Genomic DNA, 11,826 nt, shown 5'->3' on the forward strand with positions numbered 1-11,826 from the left:
ATCGCCTGAGCCTAGGAGGCAGAGGTTGCCGTATGCAGAGATCACACCACTGCACTCCAGCCTGGGCTGCAGAGTGAGACTCCGACTCAAAAAAAGAAAAGAAGAAAAGACTTGGAGGAGTCTTGATGGATTGGGACCAGGACCTCATTTGGGCTGCTCATTCTGGGAGATTTACCTCTTTATTTCCAAAAACACTAATTAAAGCCTAGCACCCCAAATAAGTGCTTTCTCTCATTAGCTCCCAAATTGCCGACTGACAGTCTTGTGACTTCCACTCAGGTTGTTGGAAACATTCTGCTAGGATCATGGTGCCGAGGGCTGAAGAGTGGGCAAATGGGTGGAGCTCTCTCTCATTGCCTTACAGCCAAGGTGCAGGGCCTGCGCTCCTGCTGTTGAGGCCGCCTGGTGGATTCAGATCCAACTTTTTGTTCTAGTTTTCCCTCAGGTGTGTGAGTCCCGACAGGCTTCCCAAATTCTTTTTTTGTGAGTTAACTAGAACGGGTTTCTTTGCTTGCAACTGAAGAATTCAAACGAATGTTCTGAGATATTTGTTGAAGACTTTACACAATTGGCCCAGCATGGTGGCTTGCACCTGTAATCCCAGCACTTTGGGAGGCTGAGGCGGGCAGATCACTTGAGCTCAGGAGTCTGAGACCAGCCTGGCCAACATGACGAAACCCCATGTCTACTCAAAATACAAAAACTACCTGGGCATGGTGGCAGGTGCCTGTGATCCCAGCTACTCGGGAGGCTGAGGCAGGAGAACCACTTGAACCCGGGAGGCAGAGGTTGCAGTGAGCTGAGATTAGCCACTGCACTCTAGCCAGGATGACAGAGTGAGACTCCCTCAAAAAAAAAAAAAATAAAATAAAATAATAAATAAATAAATAAATAAATAAAACAATGGATGAATTCATATTTTTTCACAAATGACTTAGTGATTCATCTATATTTCTGTTTTCTCTGCTTTAAACAGAAAATCATTCTTAATATCAACTCCAACATTCAGCTGGCGAAATGGAACTTATTTTCCTTTCCAATGGCCCCACCAATGGTTCCAAAATTCCTATCTAGGTGAAATAAACGAAAAAGGATTTGTCAAAGTATATTTAAATTTAATTTCCTGCACCAGAATAGAAAGTAAAAATCTAAAAAGTCTGTATCATTTTGCGAAGAGATACACCATTAACTTGGACAAATAATGACAAGGTAACTATCCATTCCCTGCAATATATTTTTTTAAACTATCCTGATATTCTGATGCCAGTGTAGTGTGAAATGGGAGGGAAAGCATCCCTGTATTCTGTTTTGGATATTCTAAAGCAGACTGTATTCTAACTTTCAAGTATACGAGATGATGATTCACTTTTACAAACAAAACCATTTGTGTTAGTATAACATTCTGCCAAGACACTTTTGAATATTTAGCCCATTTTGGTTGCAAGGGTGACAAGGTGGGTCTCATGAACAGGAGTTCATCTCTTTCTGACTCTTGCGTGTGAATCACACAGCCAATTTTTGTAATAACGGGTAGAGCAATGGAAACAAAGACAAAGACACAGTAATTCCTTGAAATATCCTATATTTGCCTAGTGCTTTACATAGTGATTTCAAAATTCTGGCTAACTTGATACTCACTGAATAATTCTGTGGGTAGAGTAAGATAAATGTTATTATTATTCTCCGTATAATACACTTGAGGGAGCTCAGATTCAAAGATATTAAGTAATAAGAATAATAATATCTAAGATTCATTGAACTTTCTACTAGGTATCTGGAATTAATTTCTTACAAAGGTATTTTCAGTAACTTTGTATTTCCATTATCCTCATTTAACAGATGGAGAAATTGAATCTGTAGAAACTTGAACACCTCGCCCAAAGTCCCATAGCTAATGAGTCACAGGGCCAGGATTAAAATGTGGCTTTCTTCTCACTCCAAATTCAGGGCTCGAAACACTTTTGCTCTCCTGCCCAAGATGACACAAACAGAAAGCAGCAGATCCCAGCAAGGGCTCCAACACAGACATTTCCACCCATATTTACCTCTCTGAAATTGGGGCGCAACTTGCAATCACTATCTCATACCCTAGCTGGCCTGCCTGTACATGCAGTCATTGGTTGCTATTCTGGTGCAAGACTAAACCACCTGCATACTTCAATGCTCAGGCCAATAAACCACTTGAGAACCATTTCAGGAAGGAATAAGAATATTGGTTGTTGCCTGAAAAACCTTCCACTGACACTTTCTGGAAGACAAAGAAGAGATGGCTAGGTGTGGTGGCTCCCCCCTGTAATTTCAGGACTTTGGGAGGCTGAGGTGGGAGGATCATTTGAGACCAGGAGTTCAAGACCAGCTTGGGCAACACAGTGAGACCCCATTTCTACAAAAAATAAAAATAAAAATTAGGGTGGGCATGGTGGCTCATGCCTGTAATCTCAGAACTTTGGGAGTCCAAGGCGGGTGGATCATTTGAGGCCAGGAGTTCGAGACCAGCCTGGCCAACATGGTGAAACCCTGTCTCTACTAAAATACAAAAATTAGCTGGGTGTGGTGGCGCACACCTGTACTGCCAGTTACTCAGGAGAATGAGGCAGGAGAATTGCTTGAACCCAGGAGGCGGAGGTTGCAGTGAGCCAAGATCACACCAGTGCACTCCAGCCTGGGCGACAGAGTGAGATCCTGTCTCAAAAATACATAAATAAATAAATTAATTAAATAAAGTAAAAAATAAAATTTAAAGTAAAAAAATAAAAAAAATAGCTGGGCACAATTGCACACACCTGTGGTCTCAGCTACTTGGGAGGCTGAGATGGGAGGATGACTTGACCCTAGGAGGCCAAGGCTGCAGTGATCCATAACTGTGCCACTGCCCTCCAGCCTGGGCAACAGAGTGAGACCCTGCCCCCCACCCCACAGGAAAAAAAGAGGCCAAAATCAAAACTTGTAAGATAAGTGCCAGTGTTCATTGATAATAACATTGCCATCTTCTAGGAAACTCTGTCTTACCATGCTTTTGATCACATATTTGGTGGGAAAACGAGGACGTCAAAGAGTCTGGGTTGCAAAATCGTTCTGAAGAATTCAATTCTGAACAAGAGGAAACATTTGGAAATCTTTCATTTATATCTCTCATGTTTCCCTTTTTAATGATTATGCAAGAATGAAATATGACAGAATTGTTTAAATATGTTCTAAACAAAGCTCTTTCAATAAGGCTAAGATAAAAATTCTGAATAATACAAAAGCACTGTGTTGGTTTAATTGGCAGTGGTTTGGGGGCTTTTATCCCCCTTGTTTTATGATGGTGCATGATATAATGATTGATTTATGTTGATGCATCTTTGATGTGATGAAAAACAGAAGCATTCCAATGAGTCAGTTCTCTCTCCGTGGTACAAAGGCATTTGGTCTTACTTTTATATTGTATTTTCCTCACTTTAGAAAAAAGCTGGGGCTCAGAATATACGATCTAGATTAGCAGTTAAACAAATGGCTCTTTAAAATATTACCAACCAATGAACAAGGGATCTTGGACATTCAGATGCAGCTCGGGATTACTTAGAGCTTTTTAACTGATTAGCTAGGGCCAGGTTTCAGCAGACCACTGAATCTGGCAAACATGAGCATGTAGAGACGCTTTCGTGGGTCCCAAAGAAGTCTTGTAGACTTGGAGTCGCAGTTAACTTTAGATCCTAAAAAGCGGGAAGCATGGCCACACTCTCGAGATTGACCGATGCATTTTAAAGTTATGCAGGTGTTCCACAACAGGTAAGTAGTTTCAAAACCTTCTATGCAGCATTCAGGGTGTTCCAAGTTCTTTGCTTGATGCTGGATAGAGAAAGACAGATTAAATAGCAGTTCAAACAGAGAAACAGGCACTGAAAATAAATAGTGATATAGTGTGCATCTATGATGCTAAGATGAAGGAATGCCAAGAGCTCATTGGGAAGGACTTCCAAGGCCCAAAATATGTGTTAAATCCTGATTTATGAGGAAACAAAGGGAAATTATTGTTTTAACCAGAAAAAAAAAAATATTTCAGTAAGTTCTCCAGCATTCTTTTTTTTTTTTTTTTTTTTTTTTTTGAGACGGAGTCTCGCTCTGTTGCCCAGGCTGGAGTGCGGTGGCGCCATCTCGGTTCACTGCAAGCTCCACCTCCCGGGTTCCCGCCATTCTCCTGCCTCAGCCTCCCGAGTAGCTGGGACTACAGGCACCTGCCACCACGCCCGGCTAATTCTTTGTATTTTAAGTAGAGACAGGTTTCACCGTGTTAGCCAGGATGGTCTCGATCTCCTGACCTCATGATCCACCCGCCTCTGCCTCCCAAAATGCTGGTATTACAGGCGTGAGTCACCGTGCCTGGCCTCCTACATTCTTTAGCTGACTGAGTTGAACGTTAAATTTGCCTAGTGAAGATTTTTGCTTTCGTGAGAGTGATGTCCACTTGGAAGTGTGTATGTATTTTAAAGAAGCTGGCTGCCCTATGTGAAATATAAGACCTTAAAAAATCTATTTCAGGTGGCTGAGTTTTTCTTCCAGTTAATCGGAGATGGCCCGCACCAAGCAGACTGCACGCAAGTCCACCGGTGGCAAAGCACCGCGCAAGCAGCTGGCCACTAAGGCGGCTCGGAAAAGCGCGCCGGCCACCGGCGGCGTGAAGAAGCCTCACCGCTACCGTCCCGGCACCGTGGCTCTGCGCGAGATTCGCAGCTACCAGAAGTCGACTGAGCTGCTGATCCGAAAGTTGCCTTTCCAGCGCCTGGTGCGAGAAATCGCTCAGGACTTCAAGACGGATCTTCGCTTTCAGAGTTCCGCGGTGATGGGCCTGTAGGAGGCCTGCGAAGCCTATTTGGTGGGGTTCTTTGAGGACACCAACCTGTGTGCCATCCATGCTAAGCGAGTGACTATCATGCCCAAGGACATTCAGCTCGCTCGCCGCATTCGTGGGGAGAGAGCGTAGAGGTTTCTGGGTAATAATTCTCTCCAACCCAAGGCTCTTTTAAGAGCCGCCTACTTTCACCCGAAAATAGCTGTGATTGACTAATCGAATCTTTGAAACTGAATGTTGGTTGTAGTACTTAAGTCCTCATTTGATTGGCTAAAGTTAATGGTAAGCTTGCTATATTCCCGTGCTTTCTCCCGAACGTGCCAGATTGTCAACGTCTCTTTTTTTTAAACTTAAATTTAAATTTTTAGTTTTTTGTTGGCTATTAGGGGTTTGGTGCTTCGATTTGGTAGTGGAAGGGGCCATCTGGGTTCATGTTATACATGGTTTGTCTCAAGCGTGAGTTGCGTTGTCTACTTATTATAGAAGGGTTTTTTTCCGTAGTGTATTTGTAGTTAATCCCTTTTAAAACCTTACAGTTGATGAGCATTGGCAGTTGAGAATAGGTACAGATGTCCTTGGTTGCTGCTTTTTCTTGTCTGAAGTAAGCTATTTCTACAATCCACCGCCCCACTTTTTTTTTTTTTTAAACAGTTCCTGGTCTTTTCTGTGAAATGATCCATTTTTGACCGATAGTTGATTCAATATCAGAAATTGGTGGCAGAAACCAAAGCCAGATTGGCTTCTACATTACTGGCAGCGTGGGCATTACCTGGGAACTTGTTAGAAGCTTGTTTCAATCCCCATCTAGGGCTGGAGTCAATCTGTATATACCTCAGATGATTGTCATGAACACTGATTTAGGAAGCCTAGGTTGTTGGTTTTGGTCTAATCAATAAAGGCATCCTGCCTGTGAACTGTTACAAGGAGTGAGCTTTTGCAAAATGTATGTTTATTTTACAGAATGAAATAGGCTATGAAATGTTCTCTAAAGCAAGTGCACAGAACAATCCCCTAAAATAGTTTGATTTCTTTACAGATCAGTTTTCTCAATGTAACATTGCAGTCACATGGGAAGGCTTTAGAAAAATCTTTACCTGGTGTTCAATGAGACTAATAGCAGTCTGTAGAGTGGGCCCAGGGAATGGTAATTATTAATATTCAGGTGCTTCTAACAAACAGCTGGGGCTGAGACTCCTTGCCACATAAATTTTAACACTCTCATTAGCTCTGGTTTGACTCCAGACTTAGCACAGTTTTCTAATTGAATCTGTTTCCTTGTAGTTTGCCCTCAGAATATACTGGTCTCTAAAGACTTTCTGGCTTGCTTGACTATCTTTCAACACCTGGCTTTTATAAGAATTTCTTAGGGCAACACTAATGTAAGGTTTGTTTTTTTTTTTTTTTTTTTGAGACACCAAGGTCCTTTCAGTGAAAGTATCAAGTTTTTAGGGATGTTACAAGGAGGAACACATACCATCCTGGGCTGCTTGGCATACAACCAAGGTATCTGTTTGCATATAGAACCCTTCCTTTACAGATTAGCATAAGGCCCTGTTTGGGTATTCAGCAGATCCTCCTTTATGACCTTTATTAATTTAGCAACTTGTCATTTTTTTTCACATATTGTTTTTATTTTAAAAACTTATTTGACATTCCAGAATATATGGGAAAGGAGATAATAGTTTAATAAAACCTATGTTCCTCTCATCCAGCTTCAATAAAAACATTGGCTAAAAAAAAAAAAAAAAAAAAAAAAAATCTATTTCATATAACCTTGGAAATTAACCAGTCTATAATCTTAAACATCTATTGGATAACAAACGAGCGTACCATTTCTTTGAAATGTTAAATTGAGGCCAATTCATTAACTCTTCCCCAGACATCACCACAAACTCAGTCTTGTAAATGTGAAGTGGCTATTAATGTCTGTGAAGTCAAATGCCTAGATAATGCTTGCTTCCCTATTTGAAGCTGTGTTTTAAATTCTGGGACTCCCATGAAGACCACATACTATTAAAAAAGTGATAATTCTCCAATCCGGATCTATTCACTAGGATCTTACTCTTGGAATGCTTCTTGATTTACTGTATCTTATATGTTTCTCTTTCTCTTTCAATTTTAATTTTTATGAATTAAAAATTGTGATCTGTATTTTCTATATATATATTATTTAATTATTTATAAGGCCTCTAATGAAACTCTTTTAGATCATATATGTACGCTTGGGTTGCCTTCTATTTAATTTAGTAGTTATTCATACAATAACCATGTATTAAGCATATACCATGGGCAGGGACAGTGTTCAGTGCTATATAAGGAGACTTGTCTTGAGTAAGGTGAGGAACATGGGCTTTGGAGTCAGCCATACATTAATTTGAACCCTAACTTCTACCACTTGCTAGCTGTAAGGCTAGATTTACCAAGTAGCTAATAAAGCAAATATTTTCTCCCACTCTGACTTAACTTTTTATTCTTTTAACAATGTCTTTGAAAGAGCAGAAGTTTTTAATTTTGATGAAATGTAATTAACTAATTTGCCTGTTTGTGGATCTTGTTTTGGTGTCATATGTAAGGAATCCTTGCCTAACACAAGGTCATAAACATTTTCTTCTTCATTTAGTTCTAGATGTCCTATTGTGTTAGTTTTATGTTTAGGTCTATGAACACTTTTGAGTTAATTTTTGTGTTTGAAGTTTCAGGTTTTTTTTCCTCATGGATATCAAATTGTTATAGCATCTTTTGCTGAAAAGACAATACTTTCTTCATTGAATTATCATTGTGTCTTTGTTAAAAATCAGTTGTCAATGTATGTGAGTCTATTTTTTCCAACCCATGAACAAGGTATATCTCACCATTAAATTAGATCTTCCTGAATTTCTCTGTCATATTTGAAGCTTTCACTGTACAGATCTTTCACATATTTTGTTAAATTTATTCTTATTTCATCTCTTTTATGCTATTATAAATACTATTGATTTTAACATTCTAGTTTCTGATTACTGCTACTATAAAGAAATATAATTAATTTTAGTACAACTTTTTTTGAGATATAATTCACATATCATATTGTTTATCTTTTAAAGTATGACGAAGATCTAACACTTGTGAAACTTATCAAAATTATTTTTTTTTCAAAACTCTGGAAATTAACCAAAGTCTTGCAACAATGGAAGGGCTTTTCCTTGAGAAGAGGCTCTGCCCAGAGGAGTTTATCACAGGTAGACAGAAGGCATAGGAATCCTGGTCCTTGCCTTGGAGCCAACGTAATATCTGCCGACAGTTTTAGTCTTTGTTTACCTTGATGCTCTTTTTCCCAGAGAATGAGGAGAAACTAAAGAGATCTGTCAGAAGCTGAAATTTCAATGATCCACATTTTGGACCAATTGAACCTACGTAAAAGCTACTGGTACCAATAAGTGAGTGTTGCAAGCTTTTAAACCTGAACTTCAATCCATACACAACAATTAACTTAAAACAAGTCATAGACCTAAATATGCAACTTCTAAATATACAACCAACACAATAACACTTCTAGAACTAAACATAGCAAAAATTCTGTGACCTTGGGTTATGCAAAGATTTCTTAGGTTTGACAGACATGTCAGTTTAGCTATTGGTAGAATAGACAACTTGGAGTGTGCAATGAAGACCCAGGTTTTTTATAGACATGCTACCGTGTAAGTCCCATTTGGACTTTGAGTTTGGACTTACAATATCCTACTCTAGCCTAGGACTTTAGTCATTTTCTACATTCTATCATTTCTCTGAAATTCCTGATTACAGAGAGTTTATAGGAGCTTTTCCTTGCTAATTTGTTGGCCGCTAATCCTTTTTTTTTTTTTTTTGAGACAGAGTCTCATTCTGTCACCCAGGCTGGAGTACAGTGGCACAATCTTGGCTCACTGCAACCTCTGCCTCCTGGTTTCGAGCGATTCTCATGCCTCAGCCTCGAAGTAGTTGGGATTACAGGTGCCAGCCACCACATCTGGCTAATTTTTGTATTTTTAATAGAGACAGGGTTTTGCTATGGCTGGTCTTGAACTCCTGGCCTCAGGTGATCTGTCCCCCTCAGCCTCCCAAAGTGTTGGGATTACAGACGTGAGCCATTGCGCCCAGCCCATTAGCTGTTAATTCTTAATAGGCAGTATTTGCTTTCTCTTGGCGTATATATAATATAATCCTTGCATTTATGTATTTTTTTACCCCCCCAGAACTCTGGAGGTGAGAACAAATGAGTCTTGTGATGAGATTATTGTGGGAACTTTCCTAAGCTAAAGATAAAAAATCCAGTTATTACTATTTTCCTGTGTCAGTGGTGCAATTTTTAATCCTACAATGACAACAAGAATGTTAGAAAGTCACATGGAAAAGTTTTGACCACCCTCATGTGTGGTCACAGGAGAACACTTTAGAACCCGCAGTTAAAGACAGAATTTTGACTTTATCATAGGGCCTTTCCAGTTCTACTTTCTTCACTTCAAAGCCTCAGAAGAACTGATGCAATGAGAGCTGCCAGTGAGCCCAAGTTAAAGGTAAGTTTTTCTAAGGGTCAGGTGCGCTGGCTCACAGGTGTAATCCCAGCACTTTTGATAATGTCAGGAGGCAGTGAAATGCCTAGGCAGATAGGGGCAGGTCCTGGCTGAAGCCCCACCTTCAAGCCAAAAACAGTTTAAAGCCTGAAAGCCAAGTTACAAGTCAAACCCACAGACCGGATTAAGAACCTGTCTTCCTGTTTGGCACGCCTTCCTCTGATTGATCCCCACCCTTCACCTATTTTACATATATCTACCCCTCCCTGATGAGTGGCTTTTTACATTGTCATGCCCACGTTGAGTGATGCCTTTGTTTTAACCTTTTTTGTATACTCACAAACCAGTGAGCACACACTTCTCATTCTGAGCCCGTAAAAGCCCCAGACCTAGCCACACGGACAGACAAACCACCTGACTTCAGGTGGGTGGCCACCCTCACATCCCCTCTCTGCTGAGAGCTGTTTTGTCGCTTAATAAAATTCTTCTTTGCCTCTTTACCCTTCAATTGTTAGCATATCCTCATTCTTCTTAGACATGGGACAAAAGCTTGGGAGCCACTGAGTGTGGATACAGAGAAAGCTGTAACACCTTGGCACTCCGCCCTCTGCCGAGCTGCCCCATGTGAGGAAGCAGTGGCAGGGCCAAGCTAGCCCCGAAGCTGCAGGCCAGAGTCGGGCAAGGGGCTGACAGAGCTGTTAACATGCTGCTGTCTTCGGGCTGCAGACAGTGGGACTAAAATAGCTAATTGGCACACTGTAACACCCCCTCTAGGGCTTTGGGGTGGTGGGCACCACTGCCTGGGCATCAATACATTCCCCTTGTCTAGACACTGGAGTCCACTATGGAAGTGGCTTGCGACATGCCTGGTCCAGCTGCAAGCACTGCACAGAATCCGCTTCTGTGTTGGCACTTGGAATAGCCAGTTGGATCCTGTGCTCACTTGCTTACTCACTTGCTCACACACCCGCTTCTGCTGGGGGCTGAGTGCACAGTCACCACAGCTGTGGGATCCATGCTGGGAATGCAGGCTGGGCATGGCCCAGTAGGCTGAGTGGATGGGGTGTCTCCTGTAGCAAACCCAGGCCCGAGCAAGGCCTGGGCAAGGGCATCACCTGCTGGGGGTCTCCAGCTGACATGTGACTTGAGAAAAATCCTGCCTCACTTTGAAAGGCTGAGGTTGGTCATTCGCTTAAGTGTAAGAGTTTGAGACCAGCCTGGCAACACAGCAAGATCCTGTTTCTAAAAAAAAAAAAAAAAATGCCGGCAGTGGTGGTGGTGGTGCATGCCTGTGGTCCCAGCTCAGGAGGCTGAGGTGGGAGGATTGCTTGAGCCCAGGAGGTTGAGGCTGCAGTGAGTTGTGATCGTGCCACTGTACTCCAGCCTGGGCAACAGAGTGAGACCCTGTCTAAAACAACAAAAAAGTTTCTTTGAAAACAGAGGAGACAAAGCCACATGCTTATGACTGGTTTTATGTCTGGTGCAGCTTGATATGCTCCTCCAGGCATCTTTGGCAGAGGAGATGATGGATCGGGGCTTTGAATCTTGAAGTCATTTTACAAAGAGCAAATGGATAAAAGTTTAATCTGTTTTTGATCAGTGTGTACAGCAATTCACACACAGGCCATTTGATGGTCCTGACTTTTTGCCTGTAAATACAATATTAGAAACTTGTTCTTCAAATAGGTGGTGGGTGTTGATGACAGATAGGGGAAAATTAGATCTGTCTATATATAATATAATATAGAATATATAATATAGAATACATATTGTTTGCACCCACAGATTTTGTGTTAGCAAGACCTGCCTAAGAAACCCATGAGATCGATCCTTACCAGCACATATTCTCCCAGGAAGTATCACGTCTTCCAGTCTCTGTTCTATTTACTCGGTTGCCTGGATTTCATATACTCACAGTTAAAGTAGGTAAAGATGTTAAATGTTGTCCCTTCCTTATTTGCTGATCAGAACCACCAGCTCTTGGCTGGTTTGCTACGTCATAAATACTACTTAGACATACAGCTTATGTGCAGGATTTTCAGTCCTTGGAGTCTAAATCTAAGCACACAATCTGGAGCTTTCCATTTTGGGGATATTGTTTCCCCAGTCCGTAATCAGTGAACTCAGAATTCAGAGCTTTAGGCTTCGAATCTTAGGCAAAACCCACCAAGAGTTTTAAAAGGACCCTAGATTACTTTTAACTGACATGGCATCCCTGAGACTAATCTGCATTTGGATACACCAGGCTTTGTGAAGACCACAAGAGGCTCTGTGGCTTTCACAATTAGTTTGCCACTCTTCTTTCAGAGCTAGAAGCCAAGAGCAAAATGGGCATTAGATTACTCAAAGATTTAGTATATTAGGTACTCAAGTGCCAGGCATATGCTGTAAATGGAGTAAAGAAAGTTCAGGATACAATCCACCCTTATCTTTACTAGTTTAATTTGCTCCTCTATAGAGAGTACA

The 11,826-nt window shown here is 41.2% G+C and overlaps 1 protein-coding gene and 1 long non-coding RNA gene across 3 annotated transcripts; one reads left to right on the plus strand and one right to left on the minus strand.

Moving 5' to 3' along the window:
* Window positions 1-2,963: 2,963 nt before the first annotated feature.
* On the minus strand, window positions 2,964-11,335 carry LOC140710216 (uncharacterized). Of its 2 annotated transcripts, none has more exons than XR_012091153.1 (4): window positions 11,196-11,335; window positions 8,944-9,097; window positions 4,270-4,362; window positions 2,964-3,831 (listed from the first exon to the last, which is right to left on the minus strand). It is a non-coding gene; the product is annotated as an uncharacterized lncRNA (long non-coding RNA). The 2 variants fall into 2 exon arrangements; XR_012091152.1 differs by having other exon boundaries at window positions 11,168-11,335.
* On the plus strand, window positions 4,525-5,016 carry LOC103230837 (histone H3-like). Its single transcript, XM_037986071.2, has one exon. The coding sequence runs from the start codon at window positions 4,553-4,555 to the stop codon at window positions 4,832-4,834; it is 282 nt and encodes a 93-aa protein (XP_037841999.2). The 5' UTR covers window positions 4,525-4,552; the 3' UTR covers window positions 4,835-5,016.
* Window positions 11,336-11,826: the final 491 nt, after the last annotated feature.

This window comes from Chlorocebus sabaeus, chromosome 25 (assembly GCF_047675955.1).
Source record: "Chlorocebus sabaeus isolate Y175 chromosome 25, mChlSab1.0.hap1, whole genome shotgun sequence".
Lineage (NCBI taxonomy): Eukaryota > Metazoa > Chordata > Mammalia > Primates > Cercopithecidae > Chlorocebus > Chlorocebus sabaeus.

What these genes read in the sequence shown, in the direction of transcription:
- LOC103230837 (XM_037986071.2), top strand. Translation starts at nt 4,553, where the DNA reads ATGGCCCGCACCAAGCAGACTGCACGCAAGTCCACCGGTGGCAAAGCA.